A 24,253-nucleotide genomic window follows, 5' to 3' on the forward strand; every position below is an offset into this window, starting at 1 on the left:
TTTGCAAACACCCCACCCTGCGTCCCGATTCCCACAAGCCCTTTTACGTATGCTAGAACTTGGTTTATGGTTCCCATTAGTACTTTGCAAAACGCCAGAACCCTTCTCGGCTCCGAGTGGTTCACAGAGCACCAGGTCATGGTTTCTGATTTTCATTAGCTCAAGTCCAATGAGTTAGCATTAGCTTAGGTTAGTATTTGTCGCTTATCGCTACCGATGGGCAGAAATATCACCAGCCTTGGTTCTTGCGGACCTCCGGTGGTTGTTTTCCAAATTGGCCCCCAAGTTATTCCCGGTCTCTGGACCAGGAACGGGTTACCGTGGATACATATTTGATACCACGCAATTGCCTGTTGCGCCGAATGCCTCCACGCTTGAAAATGATCATGGCGAGAAGAGGACACCACATCATTTTCACCTTATCTGATCGAATGTTACACCCTTAGCCGAAGGTGAAGTTTTGTGGCGGTCAGGTTTTTACATAATGGTTTGGCTGCATGGACGGCAGTAAAGTAGTGTCGTCAGCGACCGGGTCAATGGCGATCCTGCGGCAAAAGTTTGGTATCCCATCGCGGCCCTAGACTTGGTCCAGGATAACGCGTAGGGGTAAGGAGGCTGGTAAAAGGCGTGTGTGGAGGCTGGAGAGGAGGTAAAGAATTGAGCAGGTTAGGGTGTATCAGTGTGTCTTGGTGGGCATAGCCGGCTTTTTTGTACAGGGAATATAATGTGAATAATAAATATCAAGGCTTAGCTGTTAAAGGATGCCATCGTTGGCATCCTTTCCAAGCCTGGATGTTAACCACATGTTATGCCGAACATCTCCAGTTAATCAAGGATAACGCGGCAATAATTGCAGCGCAGTGTACAGCATAAGTCTGAGTGTCATAAAAGTAGGCATGTCACTACTGATAGCAGTGTATATAGGGCCAATGTTCAAGAAATTATGAGAGCATGAAGTGGAATGCTGTATTTTGTAATTTAATGATGAATTTTCAGCTAAAAATAATGTAAAAATCACAAAATTGGTTTTAAATGCAACTCAGTTTTGCCTTGCTTGAGTGTGGTGCACATCACCACAAGGTTCAGCACATCAATGTGTCATGTATCTGGTGCAGTAGATTATTGTTTTGCAGACTGGCTGCCAGGTACATGTATATCCTGCTTATGTCACTTGGTGATTATTCAAAGTTGATCTGCACTCTTTATCAATCATAGGCCCAAATTTTTCTCCACTTGAAATACTCAAAGTTGATCTGCACTTCTTATGAATCACAGGCTTTAAGTTTTCTCCACTTGAAATCATTTATCTTTGACCTCATCCTGGATCAGTTGGACACAATATGAGGAATTTTGCTGACCTACATCACCAGTGAGAAGAATATCCTCTTCTTTTAGGTTTACTCATCAGACTGGTCAAGTTCAGATAGGCAATTGATAGCCCTGGGCAATGGTTACAACTAGGAATTGTGAATAAGACAACACTGAAATGGTTTGTATTGAACATGCCACAAAATGTTTTGAAAATCATGAAAAGATATGAAGGGCTATAGGGCACACTGGTGCCTGCAGCAATGCCAATATGTTACAGTTTGTTAGTTATCTTAGTAGTGACTGCTTAATGGTTAGCCTCTAATAACTAAATAAATAATAGCAATACTTGTATACTAAATGATTCTTTCAAGCTAGCAGCCAAAAATCACATGTATTTGTGTCAGTGCTTGTGCTAGGTACCTTACACACATTCCTAGTGCCAGACTCTAATTTGTGACATATCCTTGAGAGAAGCAGGTAATGAGTTTAAAAAGAGGGGTACATACACCTGGGCATCATGCAATGCACTTTGTGGAGGTAAAAACTAGTTCAGGCTTTAAACTTTATTTCTGACTTTTCAAGGCAGCATTTCACATTTGTGTGAGGTTTTGAACTGAAGTAGTGATCTTGAAGATCATTTGGCATGATTCACAGCCCTGCTCCTTGAAAGGTCTAAACCCCTCTAGTTTGTTACCTACACACCCACAAACATATGTGATGTGCAGAAAAGACCAATTTGTGCAGACTATTTAAAGGTCACCCAGGCATCTATGACACCATAATAATGCTATTGATGTTTGTGAGCAAGATTTTGAGATACAACAGATGTCAACTGGCTCTCTATCAGTACTGTCTAAGGTACCATTACAAGTGTTGTGTAGAGCTGTCTTTTTCACTTAGAAGTACACCAATAATTATAAGTGAGCTCATTTCATCACATCTCATGCTTTCCAATTGTTCATGGTCAAGCAGTCAAGTTTTCTCGTTTTGTACGCACATTTCAAGATGCACACATAAGCAACAGTATTCATGACATTAACGTGCTCGGGGGTCAAATTCACCTCCCAAAGGTTTTTTAAAATGGTTTCCGAACGGCGCGGCGTAGCCGCGACAAATTTTGCATAGCTGTAGACAATTTAATAGCGGATCGTTTGACACCAAAAACTTACATGTACCTTGTAAGGTCGCTGACCTATGACAGGTCAAAGTCAGGCCATGGTTTCAGGGGAGGCAATTTCTAGGGAATCCTTCAATCTGATCCAACGACGGAGTGTTAGAGGAAGCCATACATCTCTGAGATGCTTTCTTAGGCAACACACCAGTGGAATGAGCAGATTGCATTGACCTGAGGTCAGGTATGAAGTTCACACCAAGGTCAAAACCAACCTGTTTTGTTACTCTAGGGCTTGCTGTATGGGATGGTTTCTGGTGCTCATTTCGAATTTACTAATAGCAGGAACCACATTATGCATCTTCCATGGACTTCTTGGAGGTCAGAATAGGTCATTGACCTAAAATGACCCAGGCCAACATGTTGTTTCAGAAGCATACTACCTAGTGTAATCTTTGTTGTTTAGTCAAATGCAAAACTCAAAGCAATATTGTATTATTTTGGTCACCTTGACCTTCAAAAGGTCAATCAATGTCACTGAACGTGAATGAGCAAGTGACCTTTTGCTTAGAAATGGTTATCTAGGTTCTGGGGGCACTTTGGAAGACCAGCCCGGAACTTGACCTTGTTTGACCTTATTTGACCCGAAGGTCATGACCTAGGAACTTGAAACTGTGACTTAAGTGAGTTCACGTACAGGTCAACACGCCCTGTAAATTTGGTGTCTCTAGCTTTCTTAGTTCCCAAGATCTCAGGGGGTCGAATTGACCCCCTACCCGAGCGAAGGGTATCTAGCCGGCCACCCGGACGTGTGTTAAGAGAAGTATGACATGTGGGAATGGAAGGGTGAAAGTGTGATAAAATAAAGATTGTTTTGGGAGATAAATGGAAAAGAGTCAGTGACACCTTCTCCCAATGTTTCCCAAAATGCAGTCCATATCAGGTCATATCATATATGGTCTGTTTTGCTGCCACAGCTCATATGATCTATAGAAGTCACTGGCTTGGGAATAAGTCAGTTACAGGAGCAAAGTATGAGTGGGGTGGCAGGTTGAGCACAAGGGTACAAACATCATGTCAACAGGAGGCCTCATTGACTGGGACAGATCATTTCAGCAGATTTAAGGAAGAGCCCTCAACATGTGCCCAGGGGGAGAGTGTCAGTTGGCCCCACCCAAAGGTTTTTACATAATAATTTCTGTACAGCTTGTGTATAGCCATGCCAAACTTGGCATGACTATAGGCAATTGAGTAGCCTGATTGTTCAGTATGCAAAATCAAATCTACTTTGTAGAGCTGCCAGCCTATGGCCAGCAAAAGTAAGGATACAACTATTAGGGAAGGCATCATCCCAGGAATCATTCAATCCAATTTGACAACAGAGTGTTAGACAAAGCTGTGGATGTCAAGGATAGTTTTTTAGGTGATAAAATAATGAATTTATGGTTCAAACAGTTTGACCTAGGGTCAGATCAGAGGACAAAAGCAACCTTTGTTGCTGCATAGATTGTTTTATGGGGTAGTTGCTGGTGCTCTTTTCAGATTTTTTGATAATGTAAAGCAACAGCTGGAAAATATTTGATATTTAGAATATACTGGTAGTTTAATGCAATTTTAATTGATGAATGACATGGACCACAGCAGACATCTTTTATGGAGGTTTTAAGGCCATTGTAGGTCATTGAACTAAAATGACCATGGCGTTTTGCTTTTATCAATATGCTGTGCGATGTGATCCCTTAATGCTTTTTGTTTACTGGCGAATCAAACCTTCGCGAAGCAATCGGCACCACGATCCTGGGTTGCAATCTGGATGTCAAAGCTAAACAGCAGCCTGATCCTGGGGTGAATCGATGGCTCAGGGGGTAGCAGTGGCCGGAGGCTGTGGGCGACAGTGCAGCGTACGTGGCTCATCACTGGCACAACTGATGGATTGCTGGAGATTGTGATGTCACACTCCAGCTTCCGTGACGTCAGATCCGCTGACAGCACGCATCCGGCTAGCGTGGGCGGTCGGAGAAGTTCGCCTGGGGCATAGCAGCTGATGACCTTCAAAGGTTGCCGCGGTGCCGGCCGGGAGCCGTGACTGTGTTTCGGGCGCACACTTCCGGGCTTGCCCCGCGGCCGCGATGCGGGAGTGGGTCGCACGCTCCGCAGTCGCTCACTGCAGCGCACCTGTTAACGCTCAGCGGGCTCGTGACCACGCGGGCAGTCGGCCGGCCGCTGGACTGACGTCACTGGTCTAGGTGGCGTCGCGCGGGGACCGACACACCCGCCCCAGACGTAGTGCACCACCAGTCTGCAGGCTCGGAGCGCTACAGCATCGCACTGCAGGATCTGCACGACGTCAGACTGATGGGCCTGAGCACCGCCTTCGTCTGGTCTTGTGCAACCAAGCTTGTGATGTGGGTCGCGTCTTTCCGTGCATTCCTTGCCTCTTTAGAATTACCGTGTATGGCGTGTCTCTGTTTTGCATGTAAAGAGATGTGTTTAAACTGATAATATTTCCAGGCATTTTGATGCAGTCTCGGTAAGCACCAGTCACAATGGCAGGTGAAGACCAAGAGGAGTTTGCTTCCGAACAGGATGACAACTACTATGCCTTCCTCAACATCCCGCGAGACGTAAGTCACCTGACGCGAACATTCCGGACCGTTCCTGTCACTCACACTGCACATATCTGGACGTGCTGTCGGAGCCAAGTTTTCACCAGCTGTGCTTAGTGGATCTCTGCTGCGGACTTGACCACCCTGTGCTGCGGGCCTGACCACCCTGTGCTGCGCTGCAGGCGTCACAGGACGACGTGAGTGGGGCGTACCGGCGCCTCAGCCGGCTTTACCACCCGGACAAGCACAGCGACCCCGACAAGAAGAAGGAGGCGGAAGTGCTGTTCAACAAGACCAAGATCGCGTACGAAGGTGTGCTCTGCGCCGCTCTGCGGCGTCTCTCCGCCTAAATGTGTAGGCCTTTGTTCCCGCATGTGGTGGTCGGGAGGCAAGCAGGCCGTTTGGTGTGTCACCTGTCACGGACACCTGTAAATGCCTGCTCGTCCTGAATCTGTGTCTCGTCGCGTCGGCTGCGGCGGTGCGTGCTCTGTGTGACGGCGGCCTGTTCTTGCTCTGTGTGACGGCGTGTGCCGTTTGGTGCACGAGCGGCGCTTCTGACCGCGCCCGACCGCTGCCGGGCAGTGCTGAGCGACCCGCACCGGCGCGCCATCTACGATAGCCTGGGCGTGCCCGGCCTGCGCACCGAGGGCTGGGAGGTGGTGCAGCGCACGCGCACGCCCCAGGAGATCCGCGAGGAGTACCAGCGGCTGGCCAGGTACGGTGCCGCCGGCCCGGCCCGCCCCCAGGGTCCGCGCGCACCGGCGTGGGAGGGGAAGGGGCGGCTGCGCGTGCCCGGTGACGAGCGCGCTCAGAGCGCGCTGTGCAGTCTGGGAGCACCCGGCGAGGACAGCGTTGGGAACGACGGTGGTCGGACCGCGTGAAGCGTCATTGTGTGTCTGACTGCGTCGTGTGTGGACCCACAACACAGAATGCATCGTGCAACTTTGAATTGCGGACGTGAATGGACTGAGCCTGTGTGACGACTGTATTCCGTTGGCTTACTTTGATTTGGGCCAGGGCAGTAGATACCGTTGAGAACGAAGTTCATTATAAGAACCTACAGTATTTCACCAGAAACACAGTAGATGTGGGATGTAGGCTAGATTTGTCGTTGGTGCTGAATAGGTAGCCAGTAACTGAAGGTAGCATGGTCCAGGTACCACAATAGTGAGTGTATTCAAAATTTTAATGAATGTTGTGCCCAGCTTTTTTGCAAGAAATCTCAAGATGTACACCACACAACGCTGGCAGCATGTATTGGCTGATGGCAAACAATTGGACATATTCTATGGACGATGGGCAGAAAGACTCAACAACACCCGGCTTCGAGCATACAGCGTTCCGGTTACCAATCCGCCACGCTACCGATAAGCTACTGAGACTACCGGACATATCGAGAAAGTCGGAAAATTCACGTCGTACCGTGCACGAAAACTTTGAACCGGCACGCCGTGGGTGTTTGGCGTCTCTAGACAAAAGATAGTCAAAGACTCGGACGCAAGACAAAAAAAAAGAAAAAAAGTATTTCGTTTGGTGCCGGATTTATTGAAACTGGCCTGATGCAATTTGACTCACAGCTCTGTGAAAAGCAGGTTTTTACCACGTGAACGCTATGGGCTGGTAGGAAAAATACGCCGTAAAGCGGCTGTGCTACCAACGCGCTTTGGTGGGGGCTGGGTTGGAGCGGCTAGGACGTGTGAGTGTATGGTGAATTTGAGATGACATTGCACGCGGGCGTGTGTACATCACACGGTGGGTTCACGGAATCTCTCCCCTTCGCTAGTGCCAGTTTGGGCCGTGCGGGTTGTCTCCAGTAGCGTGGTGTCGAGTGCGACACTGCCCCTGCGCGTGACTCGCTGCGATGCGCCCCAGGGAGCGGGAGGAGCGTCGCCTGCTGCAGCGCACAAACCCCAAGGGCTCCGTCACGCTCTTCATCAACGCCACCGACCTGTTCTGTTCCTACGACGACGACCTGGACGACGATGAGTTGTGAGTGGCGCAGGGCTGACGGTTCTCCTGCGGACCTGGCTCGCTTCCTGTCTGTGCCTACCGGTCCCTTCCGTGGGCGTTGTGCCTGCCAGCGACTGCAGGTCCAGAGCCTTACGTGGTTTGGATGGGCTTTAGGGCGAGTATTGAATCCGTCAGCTCTTGTGTAAAGGTTAACAGGCCACCCGAATTTGTGTCGGGTGTGTTATGTGAACACGGGACGCATACCATTGCGTTGGTGCTTTCCATGGCTTCGCTGTTTTCTCGTCGGCCTGTCTCATAGCATATTTGTTTGGCTGTCTGGTGGTGAGATTCAGCATGTCCGTGTCCCGGCACCGTTGTTGGTCTCACGCCCGTGCCTCACGCGTGAAGTGCCCTCCAGTGGATCCGGATCCCTCTTTCCTCTGATCGAAGTCGGCGGGATGTCGTTCAACCAGAGCATTGAAGCGCCCCTCACTGTCAAGGACACTGCTACTATGTCAGGTGAGCGTTGAATAGCTGGCACGGCTGGTGTGATCTGTATAGCGGTTTACCAGCGTATCTTGTGTAATTTTTTGATCTGCTTGTCACTTCTCCCATTTGCACACTCCCCGTATGTCCCTCTTTTCCTCCCTCCCTCTCCCCCTCGCCTCTCGTACCGTGTCCGCTCTGCCTCTCCGGACGCGCCGCCCTCCCAGCCGTGCGGAGCGGCGGCCGAGGACAGCCCTGCCGACGGGCGCGCTGACCACCGCTGCCGCCGCGCGCCGCCAGGTCAGCTCTCCACCTCGAACGGCACCGGGCAGGGCCAGGTCAGCTGCTCGGTGCGCCGGCTGCTGTCGGAGCGCAGCTGGGCTGAGGCCGAGGTGGGCGTCGGCAGCGGCCTGATGCTCTCGCTGCGCGGCTTCCGCTCCGTCGGCCGACACCTGCACGCCACCGGACACGGCTTCGTCTACATCCTGCCCAACGGGCTGGGCCGCGTCGGCCTCATGGGCAGTGAGTGCGGCTCGTCGCGCCGCCCGGCGCCGGCCGCCGCCAGCGGGGCAGGCTGCCGGGTGGCCGGTGTTGCTCTGGCGACGTCTGTGACGTGTTGAGTTGTCCGGCGCCGGCCGCCGCCAGCAGGGCAGGCTGCCGGGTGGCCGGTGTCGCTCTGGCGACGTCTGTGACGTGTTGAGTTGTCCGGTGCGGGGTGGCCGCCAGCTCGTTTGGCGTGGCGGGAGACCGCCTTCCCCGTTGAAATTGCCGTTAGCATTGAATTTGGCGTGATCTGCTTGCTTTGTAAAACAATCAGGCTATCAAAAATGATGCTCGTCTTGCCGTTGGCGCCGTTCGTTCTCCCCATCGCCGCGCATGTGACGCGTGCGTCACGCTGTGCGCGACTGGCGTGCTGTGTGTGGCTCGCCCGCTGTGTGCGGCTCGTCCGCTCTGACGCGTCGCGGCGCTGTCGCTGCGCGGCTGTCGTGCTGTGCGCGGATCGCTCTCTCTGACGCGCGACGCGCTGTGCGCCGCAGCGCTGGGATGCCAGCTGGACCGGCACACGGTCGGCTACCTGACGTACCGGGCCGGGGCGCCGTCCGGCGTGCAGACGATGCTGGTGCGCGAGACCGAGCACAGCCGGCTCTCCGCCAGCCTGTACGTGGGCCTGCCGCACAGCTACGTGACCGGCAGCCTGCTGCTCAAGATGCCCGAGGCCGACGTCAAGACCCGGCTGGTGGCCAAGTGAGTCGGCTGGGGCGGGGTGTGGCGGTGGTCTGACCCGGCTGGTGGCCAAGTGGGTCGGTTGGGGCGGGGTGCGGCGATGGCCTGACCCGGCTGGTGGCCAAGTGAGTCGGCTGGGGCGGGGTGCGGCGATGGCCCGACCCGGCTGGTGGCCAAGTGAGTCGGCTGGGGCGGGCTGCGGTGATGGCCTGACCCGGCTGGTGGCCAAGTGAGTCGGCTGGGGCGGGGTGCGGTGATGGTCTGACCCCGCTAGTGACCAAGTGAGCAGGCAGCTACAGGGACGGGGTGCGGTGATGGTCCGACCCGGCTGCTGGCCAAGTGAGCAGGCAGCTACAGGGACGGGGTGCGGTGATGATATGACCCGGCTAGTGACCAAGTGAGCAGGCGACTGCTGGGGCGGGCTGTGGCGATGGTGTGACACGGCGGTGCGGTGTTGCTGAAGGCTCGGGGTCCTGTGTGGTCACGCCAGGTGAAATGTCGGGGATAACGGACGACGCTCGGGTCTGCTATGTAAGGACTGGATGTCGTCACGGAGCGTAGGATGCTGCCGTATGATGTGTGCGTGGAACATCTGCTCTGGGCGGGCATGCTGGTACTGATATCGAGTGGGGCCGCTCGACCCTGCCGTTCCTCCATGCGGCGACACTGACTGACGTGCCTGCGCCAGGGGTGGCACCTTCGGCTTCTTGGTGGAGTACGGCGTGGAGAAGAAGATCTCAGGCCTGAGCACGCTCGGCGCCTTCGTCAGCGTCGGCATGCCCACAGGAGTGGCCGTCAAAATCAAGTGCGTATGATGGGGTCCGACTTACAGCCGCATTGGTAACGCTTCCTCCCCACCCGCTCGCTCGGCCGCGTCCTGTCACCACGTGAACGTGTAGTCATGCCGCGTAACACCGCTCAGTGTCTGACCGCCGGCACCACCCGAGCTCCCGCCCCCTCCCAGAGTCCGTCGCGTCCGGGCCTCAGTCGAGCGGCGCTGTTGTCAGTCGGGCGTCTCCCGTCCGCAGACTGAGCCGCTTCCAACCAGACGTACACGGCGCACGTGCGTCTGTCGGACGAACTGATGCTGAGCCCGGTGTTCTACGGCACGGTGGTGCCGCTGCTGGCCTGGGCTGCCGTCAGCCGCCTGCTGGTGGCGCCGTACGTGCGCGAGCGCCAGCGCGAGGAGGCGGAACGCCGGCGACAGGCCAACCGCGACAGGTCGGTCCCACCTAAGGACGGACGCGGCTGGGGACGTGGGTGCTAGCATGTGTCTGGGTGCTGTTGAAAGCGTTGCGATGGAATCTCGGGTGGAAAAGCGAAGTGAAGGACAGGTGGATGCATTAGACAATGCTAGGTGTTCGGGATGGCACGTGATCACGACCGCCGGAGGTAAGAGGGATCCGATGGGACTTGGAGTCGATCAGGCAGGCGGTGACATGAACTTAGAAGGATCGATACCCGACAGCGAACTGGGGTGGCGTAGGCGCTAGCGCTATGGACGCAGGGGAGGGGATCAGGCTAGACGAGTGCCCGAGGGCTCAGATGCGACCGCGGGGGTGTCGTCGGATTTCCATGAGCAGTATGAAAGGTTCCACTGTGCTGTTGGTTGGCAGTGCAATGTTCTCCGGTCGCCGAACACGCGCAGGCCGATGTGAAGCGCCGCGTGCCGTTGTGCGCCGGTGTGCCGGCGCCGGGTGACGCTGACGGCCGGCGGACGACGGCAGGACGGCGGCGCGGCGCCGGGAGGCCGAGTCGGCTGTCGGTCTGATGCGCGAGACGGTGGCACGCATCCGGCAGGCGGAGGAGCTGCGCCGCGGCCTCATCATCACCGCCGCCTGGTGAGACGGTGGGGCTAGCGTTGCGTTGTTAGGGGCCTGCTATCGTCACCATTGCCTGGTGAGGCAGCCGTCTCCCCACAACTGAGCTCATTCGCGTGGTGAGCGCACGCGTATGGGCCTGTCTGAGGCTGGTCCGTGGTGGACACGGCAGCTCGATACCGATCCCGGTCCAGGAGGCGGTGTCTGTGCCACAGCGTGACCGGCAAGCTCGCCCCGTCTCTGGGTGCCGGGCGGCAGGCCTTTCCGTCCGCTGCCGTGCGCTCGCGACCCGTCCGCGCCGTCTGGTGTGGGCTGCTCGCCTGACCGGACGGCCGGCGCCCCAGGTACGGCCGGCTCGTGCAGCCGAGCTCCGGGGACCAGCCGGAGCCCAGCCCCGACGACCTGGTCGACGTCACTATCCCGCTGCAGTGCCTGGTTAAGGACTCCAAACTGATCCTGCAGGAGAGCCCAAAGGTGAGCCCGGTCCGGGCGGCGGCCACCGCCAGGCAGCTCGCTGTCACAGCAGGAACTGGGTTATTCACCACGTGCGGAGTACTGATATTGGAGGAGGGCGATGGAGGATGTATTTTGAAACCCAACTGTCAGCCACGTGCTCACGCCTGATGCCCGCGTGGGGTTGAGTTATTTCGTGTCCCGTGAACCTAAACGCCTGTTAATCGTCGATCGACTCTGTCACAGGATGCCCCTGTTTTCCCCACTCTGCCCAGCTTCTGTTTGCCCCCTGTCAGGCGCCAGTCTGTTCGCAGGTCTGTACGTTTGTGTGTGTCGGTACGCGCGTTATTGTGAGTGTTTGGCCGTCTCTGATTCCGTCCGGCGCCGGCAGAGTCACCTGCCGGGCTTCTTCGACCCGGCGCCGGACACCGAGAAGAGCCTGCAGGTGGAGTACCTGTTCCACGGCGCGCGCCACCAAACGACCGTGGCGGACACGGACCCCCTGCGGATACCCAAGTCATGTGAGTGCTGCTCCGTGCCGCGTCACCGGCGGTGCCTGCAGTCTCCGGCAGAAGTCTGATGCTGGTCTGATGGTCAGGTCCGCCGGTCTGATGGTCTGGTTCACCAGTCTGATGGTCTGGTCGCCAGTCTGATGGTCTGGTCCACCGGTCTGGTGGTCTAGACCGCCGGTCTGATGCTGTCTCTCAGACCTGCCTGACACGTTAGCGCGGTGTACAGTCCCATGTGCTCTGGAGACATTCATGTTCTGAAATGTCGAACGCGAGTGAAGGCTCTGGCTAACTGTCGCTACGTTTCGAGCTCGCTGCCTTGATCTCGATGCGCCATCCCCTTGTCGATGCTCACTACGTGGATCCTCAGTGTGTGTCGTCCGTTGGCCACCCTGCCGTTCGGATTGTGGCTCATTCTTGCTTAGTATGATGCAATAAAGTTCATGGCGGAATTCTGACTGTAGTCTTGTCCAGTGGATGGCCCCCAGTGTGAATTTTAAACGATGGCTCGCTGTCCTGGCGGCTGACGTGACTCCTGACGTATCTGCGCTGTCTCTGACAGCTCCTGACTGACGTGTCTCCCCTGTCTCTATAGCGCACCACGTAGTTCCTGACTGATGTGCCTTCTCTGTCTCTACAGCACACCACATAGCCCCTGACTGATGTGTCTCCCCTGTCTCTGGCAACCCCTGACTGACGTGTCTCCCCTGTGTCTGCAGCGCACCACACGGCCCCTGACTGACGTGTCTCCCCTGTCTCTGTAGCGCACCACACGGCCCCTGACTGACGTGTCTCCCTGTGTCTGCAGTGCCACCACACTGGTCCCTGACTGACGTGTCTCCTGTCTCTGCAGCGCACCACACGGCCCCTGACTGACGTGTCTCCTGTCTGCAGCGCACCGTATCGAGTCGTGACGGCTGCGGCGGCGGGCGGCCCGGCCGGCCGACCCACTAGTCGACTAGTGCAATGTCAGGCGGCGGCGGCCACGCTGGCGTGTCGCCCAGAGCGCCGTGGCCGACCGTCGCGCCCCGGCCGCTCCCGGCTGGGCCAGTGTCGTCGCCACCGCAGCAGGGGTGTGTGACGGGGCCGCTCCCGGCTGGGCCGTGTCGTCACTGCCGCCGCAGCTGGGGTAGTGTGGGGTGCTGCCCCCGGCCGGGTAGTGTCGTCGCCACCGTAGCAGGAGTGTGTGACGGGGGGGGGGGGGGGGCGCTGCCACCGGCCGGGTAGTGTCGTCGCCACCGCAGCAGGGTCGTAACGAGGGGTGCCGTCTCTGGCCAGGCATTGTCGTCGCCGCCGCAGCGGGGTTTGTGTAACGAGGGAGTGCCGCCCCGGGCTGTGTAGTGTCGCCACCGCCGCAGCAGGAGTCTGTGACGGGGGGTGCCGCCCCCGGCCGGGTAGTGTCGCCACCGCCGCAGCAGGGGTGTGTGACGGGGGGCGCCGTCTCTGGCTGGGCAGCGTCGTCGTCGTCGTCGCCGCAACGGGGGTGTGTGACGGGGGGCGCCGCTCGGCTGTGTGGGGCGCAGTGCGTGGTGGTCGTCTCGTGTGGACAGGTGGGGTGCGAAAGGCGCAGGATATATCGAGTGGGTGACTGGGTGGAAGTGGTTCAGCGTTTGGTCACGATTGAGTGGATTGTGCTGGGCTGTGCTGGATACGACGTAACGAGTATATGCAGTTCAGCACAAAGTTTGTGTGACGTCTCTCCGGCCGGCGGACGGTGCTGGGTCGATACGCATGACATGTCTTCCACGCATGTCTTCAGCGGTTACGGTAAACAAGACAGGTACGGAGACCTGACAACACCACGTAACCAGACTGGTGACTCGGACACGGCGGTAGGATGCTGCAGGGTTGCTCACCCATGCATTAACGGCTTCAGGTATAGTTAGCCGGCCGTTTCTCATGTGGTGTCGTGGACTGAACATTGCAGTCGTGTCGCGGCTCGATTTCTGTCGCCCAGGAACAACGGATCATCCCGCGTCAGTTGAGGTCAGCCGCAATTTCCATGTCTTCTTTTTCCATGGAACACCAGAGGGTTGAAAGAAAGTCTCCAGGGATGGTGGCACGGCCGTTCCCGTTTTCCGACGCTTCCGTCATTGCGTCGGCGTTGCTACAGTTGTTCCGGTGTACTCCCCAGCCGTCCGCTGCCGTTGCGTTCCATCCGAAACGCTGAGTCACGAAAACCGTCCCAACGCTATTTGACGCCAACCTGACTGCCTGACAGCACACGCTTCCAGCGCGCCGGACTAATTGATCACATGGAATCCTTCATGTCCCATGGCTTACACTGCAAACGCCCGCTTCATGCCACTCCGGTGCCGTGAAGGTGTAGTCTCCCTCAGTCACTGGCGTTACCTCCCCCGTCGCCGTCCGAGCGACTGACCTCAGTCCCGAGTGACGTCACCGGGGTTACCTCTCCCGGTCGCTGCCCCGGTGGCTGACGTCAGTCCCGAGTGACGTCACCGGGGTTACCTCTCCCGGTCGCTGCCCCAGTGGCTGACCTCAGTCCCGGGGGACGTCACCGGGGTTACCTCCCCCGTCGCCGTCCGAGCGGCTGACCTCAGTCCCGAGTGACTTCACCAGGGTTACCTCTCCCGGTCGCTGGCCCGGCGGCTGGCCTCGGTCCTGTGATGTCGCCGTGGACCCAGCCTGGGTAGGCAGGCATGGCGGGGGCTTGCGTTGTAAGCCGTTACCATGCCTGCAATGCAGGCCACGCTCTGAGGGGTACCACACGGTCATACCCGAGTATGATAGCGGTGTCGCGTCACACTCGGGCGTGTCACGCTCTGAGGGGTACCACACAGGTCATACCCGAGTATGATGGCGGTGTCGCGTCACACTCGGGCGTGACGGCCACAGCCGTCCGGCTGGCAGCAGGCGACAACCAGACAAAACCCCTCATTCGAAAGGCACGGCCGGATTGTTCAGTGTATTATCACTTGTCCCCACATGCCCGGACGGCCACGGCCCGCGAGGCTAAGCGCCCCAGCGCTGCCGCACAGAGTTGAACACAGCGGCTACGGGGGCGTAAAGCACCGGGCTCTTAGAATCGAGTGCTATAACGCATAAGCAAATAACGCGACCGTGGCATGGATTAAAAAAAAACAAACATCACGACGGGGTGTCTCATGCCAACCGGTCGCAACAAGATTCCAATACCTGGTTTACCATGTGGCCATAGCCAGCTCGAGATCGCCGGCCCGTCAGACGCACCCACGCCCAGCGACCGTCACGGCGCGAGGGCGGGGCCTCGGGACGGGACGGGCTCCGGTCAGCCGCGCCAGGCCGCCGGGCCGCAGCCGCCGCGGCGACGGTACCACAGCGGTGCCAGACGCGCGGCGTCCCGCGGCGGTACCAGGGAGGCATCCGACGTGACCTGGCCGCGCCCGGACCGGGTGCGGGCACCGAACGGCAGCCTGCCCGCGCGCCCGGCGCACGCAGGCGCCTGGGGCCCCAGGAGCGGGAGAAACGACGAGGTCGTTTCCGGGACGCAACAATGTACGGTGTGACGGAGGGACACCTGGGACCGCGTCCACCAGGCAAGCACACATCAGCAATACGCGTCCGCAGCCGCGTCGCGAGGTTGTACTCGGGGAACCGAACATGTCTATGGACGGAGTGCGAGGGGTCCCTGGCAGCACGACCCCATGTGCTAAAACAACTGACTACGATATCAGATGAACACAAGCTGAAATGGCATAACAGATCTCTGCGAGTGGCTTGAAATGCACACACTTCATGACTGACTTGGTGAACGCCTTGGTGAACACAGGCCGGCTTCTGACTGGGCTATGGTCCCAACGCCACTGGTTGAGCAATATTGAACTCGTTCTCTTATCTCACCTACGACGCCACGTAAACAGAACACAACAGCATTCACAATGCGAGTCCTTAAACAACCCACAACCATGCTACCACTAAGAACACGATGACTATGCTCAGTACATATCTTGATTTCGACATGACGCGAACCACGATATGATCACATGACGGCAGGCAAAGGTCGGACTTCCCAGCTAATCGTATCCGAAGTCCGCTCCTCTGGTCGCTCTGATACAGCCAATTCCTCCAACGCACAGCTGTCGCGTCTGCTCACGTTTTGGCGTCTTCCTCCGATTGTTAGTGCCCTAGTTTGGCCCGCCTCCCGTTCCCACGTGACCTACAGCACTTCGCCGGTCAATCCACCCGCGGCCTCCTCTGACGCGCCAGCCCCGGCCGTAGGCGCGCCCCGTCCCGCCATATCCACACCTGCCCCCGGCGTAGTCGCCCCATCGCGCTGCGTCAGCTCGTCGGTCGAGGCCTCCCGGCGTCCTGCGCTGACCGGATCCCCGCCAGCGGCCGGTGCGGCGGCGGCGTCCTGAGCCGGGTCGGGCGGCGCCAGCGAGTGGCGGCGCGCGGCTGGACTGCGCGGCCGCTCGGCCGAGCCGGCCTCGGAGCGCGTGCGACGGCGCGCGATCAGCCGGGCGGACGCTCAGCTCTTCCGCCAGCGGCGGCTCGTCGGCCGGGGACGGCGGCTCGTTAGCCGGCGGCAGCGGCGGCGGCGAGGCGCGCTCGGCTGGCGCCGGGCCGCCCGCAGGCAGCGCCGCCGACATGGCCTCGATCTGCTCCCGCATCTCGGCCCAGTACTGCTGCTCCTGCACACGCACACAAGCACGGGGACGCGGCAGTCAGTGCGGGGCCGGGCTCATGCCAGCGCGGGGACACGACACGGCGGTCGGTATCGGTCACCACCCTCGCGCATCGAGTGGTGCCGGGGTGACTCCCGCCAATCCGGCCTAGTGCCCGCTGCTATACACACCAGAGACGTGACAGGCTGTGTCGGGTTAGCACTGCTCCACACGGGGATGACACGGCAACGAGTCAGTCAGGGCTCCGCATCGACGCACACACAGAGTGTATGGCCACTGTCTGCCCGGTATGGCCACTGGTCTGAAGTAACAACTACACTCCGCTGCTTCCGCGCTTTTAGACATCCTCAAAGCGGCATTGAAACTGGAATGTGGTAAAGATAAGCTTGTTTTGTGGTGCCTTTTCTGTTCCCACTATTGTCTTGATTTACTGATTGTTAATCAAGTGTGTCCGTCTAAATGTTCCCGGTGAGCCGTACGGAGACGGGTGGGAGGGGTGTCGAGTGTTGCCTGACGTCGTACCTGGCTGAGTTTGAAGTCCTCCTCGTAGTCACTGGTGGCCGATTCTGTGACGCCCGAGACGCTGACCAGGTCACACGTGTCCAGATCAATGGGCACCAGGTCAGGTTCCAGCTCTCTGCCGGACAGCAACGGCTATCCAGTCAGGTAAGCTCGCTGGGCACGCATGCTCAAGTCGTATGGAACGGGCCGCATCATCCGTCTAAAGTGCAATCAGGATTGCAACCAGGATCGCATGGCACCACAGCGAAAGTAAGCCGGCGCCATGACTTTGGACTACAGTCACAGTTCGCTTATGCAGTCGGTCAGTCCCGCGCGCATAGCGCCATCCTCCCGACAACGGTCAGGCGGACGAGATGACGAGTCGCCGGTCTGCAGCTGCGCTCGGCAGGGTCACAGCGCGAGAGCCGGCTCCGACACGACACAGCTGACCCCGGAGCAACGCCCACTGGAGCCGGCTCTGACACGACACACCTGACCCCGGAGCACCACCCACCGGAGCCGGCTCTGACACGACACACCTGACCCCGGAGCACCACCCACCGGAGCCGGCTCTGACACGACGCACCTGACCCCGGAGCACCACCCACCGGAGCCGGCTCTGACACGACGCACCTGACCCCGGAGCACCGCCCACAGGAGCCGGCTCTGACACGACACACCTGACACCGGAGCACCACCCACCGGAGCCGGCTCTGGCACGACACACCCGACCCCGGAGCACCGCCCACCGGAACCGGCTCTGACACGACACACCTGACCCCGGAGCACCACCCACCGGAGCAAGCACTGACACGACACACCTGACCTGGGAACACCGCCCACCGGAGCCGGCTCTGACACGACACACCCGACCCCGGAGCACCACCCACCGGAGCCGGCTCTGGCACGACACACCTGACCCAGGAGCACCACCCACCGGAGCCGGCTCTGGCACGACACACCTGACCCAGGAGCACCACCCACCGGAGCCGGCTACGACACGACACACCTGACCCCGGAGCGCCACCCACCGGAGCCGGCTCTGACACGACGCACCTGACCCCGGAGCACCACCCACCGGAGCCGGCTCTGGCACGACACACCTGACCCCGGAGCACCACCCACCGGAGCCGGCTACGACACGACACACCTGACCCCGGAGCGTCACCCACCGGAACCGGCTCTGACACGACACACCTGACCCCGGGGCACCGCCCACCGGAGCAAGCACTGACACGACACACCTGACCCCGGAGCACCGCCCACCGAAGCCGGCTCTGACACGACACCCCTGACCCCGGAGTACCACCCACCGGAGCCGGCTACGACACGACACACCTGACCCCGGAGCACCACCCACCGGAGCAAGCACTGACACGACACACCTGACCCCGGAGCACCACCCACCGGAGCAAGCACTGACACGACACACCTGACCTGGGAACACCGCCCACCGGGGCCGGCTTTGACACGATACCCCTGACCCGAAACACCGCCCACCGGAGCAGGCTCTAACACGACACACCTGACCTGGGAACACCGCCCACCAGAGCCGGCTCTGGCACGACACACGCGACCCCGGAGCACCACCCACCAGAGCCGGCTCTGACACGACACACCTGACCCCGGGGCACCACCCACCGGAGCAAGCACTGACACGACACACGCACCCCAGAGCACCACCCACCAGAGCCGGCTCTGACACGACACACCTGACCCCGGAGCACCACCCACCGGAGCCGACCCTGACACGACACACCTGACCCCGGAGCACCACCCACCGGAGCCGGCTCTGACACGACACACCTGACCCCGGAGCACCACCCACCGGAGCCGGCTCTGACACGACACACCTGACCCCGGGGCACCACCCACCGGAGCAAGCACTGACACGACACACGCGACCCCGGAGCACCGCCCACCGAAGCCGGCTCTGACACGACGCACCTGACCCCGGAACACCACCCACCGGAGCCGGTTCTGACACGACACACCTGACCCCGGAGCACCGCCCACCGAAGCCGGCTCTGACACGACACACCTGACCCCGGAGTACCACCCACCGGAGCCGGCGCTGCTCGTGGATTTGTTCGGAGATGTTCTCCAGCTCCCGCAGCGAGGACGAGTAGCGCGCCTTGGCCGAGCTGACGGCGCGCTGCAGCTGCTGAATGGCTACCTTCTGGCGCATCAGCTCCTGCTGCACCACCTCGCGCTGTTCGAAGTAGGGCCGCGCCCGGCCGATGTGTCGGTCCAGCGTCCGTTCCAGCCGTTTCAGCTGCCGGCGGAGACCACAAGTCGTCCCCTCACGACCCCGCTGGTGCTCACCCGACGAGAGCGCTCTACTCCGGCAGAAGGCTCCGGCGTGGGCCCACATTAGTCTAATAATAGCCGCAATAGCGTAATAAATGAAGATAATGAATTGTCACTGGAAATGTACTACCTTGCACACGATTCCCAACTCACGATGTTTCCTTGCAAATGCACCAAAACAACACCATCTGGCGACAGCTTTGCTCGTCCACGCTCCTCGGTCACACAATGTTTAGCCAACTCGCCTCTCCGTATTCATGCTTCGACTAATAACGTACGATTAAGGCCGCTTTCGCATGGGAGCCAGCCTGCGTAGCATGGGAGCTAGCCAGTTCTGGCCTTGAACGGCCAAGCTTCTATCTTTCCATACGATGTCAGTGGAACAGCCCCACTCGGGTCCTTACAAAGGCAGCAATGCTATCAATTGTGCCAGTTAGACCAATCGCGCCAATTGGTCCGCGTGGCGCGCCATTTACAGAGACTGTACGTCACGAGTGCGGCAGCAATCTTGCACCGACCTTCATTCTCACATTGAAAACCAGTGGGAGCGCAGTACGAGGTCATGAAGAGAAAAAAACAAATGCATCCAGGTCAATCTAATTTTCGCATTTGTTAAACGGTTTGCCAGCTATTAACGGAGTACAAATTACATTTTAGTGCGAAATGAAGAGAATATTTCCACATGCTTTTTGTCATCGCAATGAACGTAGTGTTTCTGCCTATCCGTCATGACAGTGGGCGTGCAGCACCTTTTTCTGCGCGTCTGCGAAATTGTTGGCGCGGCGCAGGTGTTCGCACTCGCTGCTGATCTTGAGCTGCTCGGCCTCCAGCAGTTTCATGGTGGCGTGGTTCAGCATCTCCTGCCACGCGTTGTCGAACTCGAACTGCTCGCGCTGCGTGCGGCGCGGCAGGAAGCGCTCCTCGGCCAGCTGGATGGTCTCGCGCGCATTCTGGTGCAGCACTGACGGGGGCGCAGAGGTTGCGTCACGGCGGAGACGCGGGGCTGTCTGGCAGCCACGGCGCAGGCATGTCACGACAGGCAGTGTCGGGCGCGTTCGTGATCATGGCGGGAAACCAAGGCGGTTTCAGGAGAAACTGATATACTCAGGGCACTGAACTCACGAAAAGCTGGAGCACAGGGTTGGGGCAGTGACGTGGCCGCCGGTATACACGAGACCAGCGCGCATGATGTAGTGTCGCGGCTCTCAGTGGCGGATTCGCTCACCGCCATACCAGATGTGCCAACCGACTGAGGGGCAAGTCTGCATGCCAAAAATGATGACGCAAACGCGTCCCAAGTGGGGCAAGTTAAGAGCCAATGACAGTGATGTTCCCAACTTCATGTGCAAACAACCAAAGAAGGCATCCCCAAATAATCAGAGCGAAATGCATTCTGTCTGTTTGTCCCTCCTGAGTCTCCTTCCATGGTGTCAGCGCACACCCGCTGGTACACGACGGTCCCGTCGCGCTGCCGCCGGCACGGGCGCGCACGCTCACCGCTGGCCCGCTGGAACTGGACGGCCGCCTTCTGGCACTCGAGCTGGGTGCGGCGCGCCGCCTCGCGCGCCTCGTAGTACGGCCGCGCCTTCTCGACGCCGGCGCCCAGCCGGCCCGACAGCAGTTTCAGGCTGGCTGTTGAGTCGCTCAGTGTGCTCCGGAACAGGGCGTTGGCTTCCTGCCGGGCGGAGCGCGAGCGGCGCTGGACGTCATCACACGCGACACGGTGTCCTCCGCTCCGACCGGCGGCGCAGGAGGACGGGTCGGCTTCACGTGGGGGACCGCGAGCGGCGCTGGACGTCATCACACGCGACACGGTGTCCTCCGCTCCGACCGGCGGCGCAGGAGGACGGGTCGGCTTCACGTGGGGGACCGCGAGCGGCGCTGGAAGTCATCACACGCGACACAGCGTCCTCCGCTCCGACCGGCGGCGCAGGAGGACGGGTCGGCTTCACATGGGTGCAACTTGGGGATTCAATTATTGTACCGACTGCTGCTTCTGCCCCTCTGGTTGTTGGCTACAGGTTAAAATTATGGGGTTTATGTTTTAATTTATTCCTGACACTGCTAATTGCACAAGCAACAACATGATATTTGACCCAGTTAATCCAGAAATCTACCTCCTAAACACCAGTTGGCCACATCTTCCACATCCTTTAGCACAGCTGGCCCAACCTTGTGCCAAAGCTTGTTCATTCCCCTGTCTCCTGTTAAATGTCTTGGTGAGATTCAACAATGAGACAACTCACCTCAAGTTTGTTCTCAAGTTTATTAATGTCTTCAGAGGAAGCATTCAGACGATCCAGCTCAATCTGAAACATCAAGCAAGTGCAGAAGGTCATTTTCCAGGTGTTTGTTTCTTAACGCACCACAGGTTTATAGCAAAGCCACCGCTTTACACTCCACCACCTCTTATAGAAATCATTGTATGTGGATGCATTTGGCTCACAAATTTTGGTCGGGGTATAAGGTATATACATTGGGTATAGGGTAGGGTATAGGGTATATACATTGCTATCCTCATGTTAAGAAAGAGCATTGTACATCAATCCTCGTTTTTAAGGCAGAACATGTCGAAATTAATCGTAAGACAGGTCATCTAAACTCTTACCTTGGAACTTAAATGACTACGATAGCGAACATCCGAGCGCAAACACGCAGCAACCACGACCCCAGCGCCATTTCTACGCGTGATCACAGCATTACTGCGTGATCACAACATTACTGTGCATCAAGAACCATAAAAATGTACGAGGCCAAGGCATCAAGAATCCAATGAAATGTGTTTATTGCGTATCAAAACAGTCTTCCATATTGTTTGTAGATTTGTCGACATGGTGGGGAAATATGACGTTTTGGGGTGGGAATGAAAAGCAAAATGAGAATATGGCGGCTAAACAAAGCTTCTTAATACAGAACATACATATGGCATGGAACATGAATGTCAATGGAACACTGGGTTGATGGGGATAGGGTGGGGAGTTAGGTTAGGTTAGGTTAGGTTAGGTTAGGTTAGGTTAGGTTAGGTTAGGTTAGGTTAGGTTAGGTTAGGTTAGGTTAGGTTAGGTAAGGTTAGGTTAGGTTAGGTTTGGTTAGGTTAGGTTAGGTTGTTAGGCCAGGCTAGGCTAGGTTAGGTTAGGTTAGGCTAGGTTAGGATAGGCTTCAGTTAGGTTAGGCTAGCTTAGGCTATGTTCTAGGCTATTCTGGCCTGTCCGTTTCATAAATGTACCTAGACGCGATAAGAAATGTTTTTCATTGCATTATTATTGTTACCTTGGTTCCGTACATTTTTATGGTTCTTGATAAGCAGAAATATTGTAATTCTGCAACAATAATGCAGAAACGGCGCTTGTGAGTCCGGGCGGTGGGGTGTGTGCGGCGCTCGGGAGTTCGCTGTCGTATTTATACAAATTTTGAAGGTAGGAGCATGAGTCTACTTGTTTCAAGATTATTTGCAATATGTTCCACCTTAAACACAATGAATGGCATACCATGATTTTTTCTAACATTAGGTACCAATGTATACCTACACCAAAATTTCCAACAGTAGAAATTTCTAGCACATGCAGCTTACATACAACAGCTTGAGACCATGTTATCATTGCCAACATTGGTATGTGCATCACCGAGCTTTACATGAATATCTCCACCATACACCTAGCTTCACCAAACCTAGCCTGATCTAAACCAAACCCTCACCCATTCCCACCCCTAAATCTCCCCACCTTATCCCCCCCCCCCAACCTAGCATTATTCCTGTCTGATACACACTCTTGTCACCCACCGTCTCTTAAATGAAGCACTGCGAGTTGGTGCATGCTCTATTCTCCCTCACACAAGACCCTATAGTTCATCACTACCCAATAACCTATTTATGGCACATCATGAATCCCCAGTTCCCTCTCTTTTTGTAATAGCCATTTTTGAGTTCTATCATTGTAATCTCACCTTGCTGCCTCAATATTGTCTCATTTAAGTGTAAAACACAACTAACAGAGACAGGCCACATTCATTTTATTTTGAGGCAAGATCAGGCAATTCTCCTCATGTCTGAACAGTGTTGGAAATATGCAGTGCTAAGTAGTTACCTTAAATATCTAGGAGGTTCCATACCAAAATGCCATTCAGAATGCAATTTGTACAGCACATTCCATTTTGTGGAAATCTAGTGGCATCAGCACATCAGCTGATTGAGGCACAATTGTGAGCACCAGCTTAGTATGTCATAGCTATGGTCACATGCTGCCATAGATACAAAATCCCTTTTTAGAACAAAAATTGCAGGAGGCAATTTCAGGCAAAATGCATGTGCATGGTACATGCTGGTTTGCAATACATTATCACTAAATGTGATATGAGACACCCTTCACACTCAATATTTTAGGGCTTCATGTGGACTTTGTCAAAAAAGAAGTGGAGGCCTACACCAGTGACCCTAACATGCTAGCAGCCTTGAACAATGGGACAAACATATGTGGGTTACCAGCATTTTAGCGGTTAGCAACACACCTAGAACAGTCAGGGTGTACTTTCCTACCTCATGTTACAAAAGAGCATTGTATATCAATCATTGTTTTTAAGGCAGAACATATCACAATTAATTGTAAAACAGGTCATCTATACTCTTACCTTGGAACTTAACTTATTACGATACCAAACATCCGACTGCCGCAAACACACATCAGCCGCGACACCGGCGACATAGAAGCTATGTAACACAGGCAAATGTAGCAACTTATACCCAAAAATGCACAAAAGGAATGCCATTTCAACAGAAAATTGTTGAAAATGGGCAGTTTGAGAGACTTGTCATGTAAATTAAGTCCCTGACATGACTGTTTCTCTACCCACCTTACAATACCTAGCATTAACATGTGTCACCTAAACTTTTTTAGCACGCGTTTTATTCATTATCTTTTGGAAACACCCAACTTTGGGGTAAATTTACGTCTTGGAAACAGAACAGGGGTTTAATACCTGCACTCGGGGATCTAGTGGTTCTTCTTCTTCACATTCCATCGCCTAGGAAGCGGAAGGCAAGCCGAATTAACCAGGCCTTTTTGCCCTATTACACTCAACACCCCCACGGCACTACGCCACTACCACCGCCGGCCGCGCCAGCACCCTTCATCGAGGGTTTAGCGTCAGCAATCCCTAATCTAAGTACCGTGGGCGTCTAACAGGAATGCTGGACTGGTGCGCAAAAGTTGACGTCACCAGAAATCACGAAGTTTGTTGGACGATTTTCATGTTTCGGATAAATGTACCTTGGTGATTGGTATATTTAAGCTGAAATTGTCCTACCATCGCAATACCGAACATATGAAAATCGGCATTCATGTTCGTTCTG

At 56.4% G+C, this 24,253-nt stretch overlaps 2 protein-coding genes across 2 annotated transcripts; one reads left to right on the plus strand and one right to left on the minus strand.

Annotated features, from left to right (window-relative positions):
* Positions 1–597: 597 nt before the first annotated feature.
* LOC119109242 (dnaJ homolog subfamily C member 11) lies at positions 598–12,378 on the plus strand. Its single transcript, XM_037232835.1, has 14 exons — positions 598–649; positions 4,934–5,046; positions 5,211–5,340; positions 5,611–5,743; positions 6,901–7,017; positions 7,397–7,497; positions 7,765–7,986; positions 8,502–8,709; positions 9,377–9,495; positions 9,723–9,909; positions 10,416–10,529; positions 10,853–10,982; positions 11,353–11,482; positions 12,324–12,378. Exons 2-14 carry the CDS (start codon positions 4,969–4,971, stop codon positions 12,344–12,346), a joined length of 1,692 nt encoding a protein of 563 aa, XP_037088730.1. The 5' UTR covers positions 598–649; positions 4,934–4,968; the 3' UTR covers positions 12,347–12,378.
* Positions 12,379–14,383: 2,005 nt separating this feature from the next.
* LOC119109315 (SH3 domain-binding protein 5 homolog) lies at positions 14,384–24,067 on the minus strand. The gene is made up of 7 exons (XM_037232922.1): positions 23,881–24,067; positions 21,153–21,215; positions 20,404–20,581; positions 19,656–19,867; positions 18,660–18,871; positions 16,618–16,732; positions 14,384–16,101 (listed from the first exon to the last, which is right to left on the minus strand). The coding sequence occupies exons 1-7, from the start codon at positions 23,920–23,922 to the stop codon at positions 15,595–15,597; spliced, it is 1,329 nt and encodes a 442-aa protein (XP_037088817.1). The 5' UTR covers positions 23,923–24,067; the 3' UTR covers positions 14,384–15,594.
* Between the last annotated feature and the right edge of the window lie 186 nt (positions 24,068–24,253).

Source organism: Pollicipes pollicipes, unplaced genomic scaffold (assembly GCF_011947565.3).
Source record: "Pollicipes pollicipes isolate AB1234 unplaced genomic scaffold, Ppol_2.1 Scaffold_7231;HRSCAF=8579_pilon_pilon_pilon, whole genome shotgun sequence".
Classification (NCBI taxonomy): domain Eukaryota; kingdom Metazoa; phylum Arthropoda; class Thecostraca; order Pollicipedomorpha; family Pollicipedidae; genus Pollicipes; species Pollicipes pollicipes.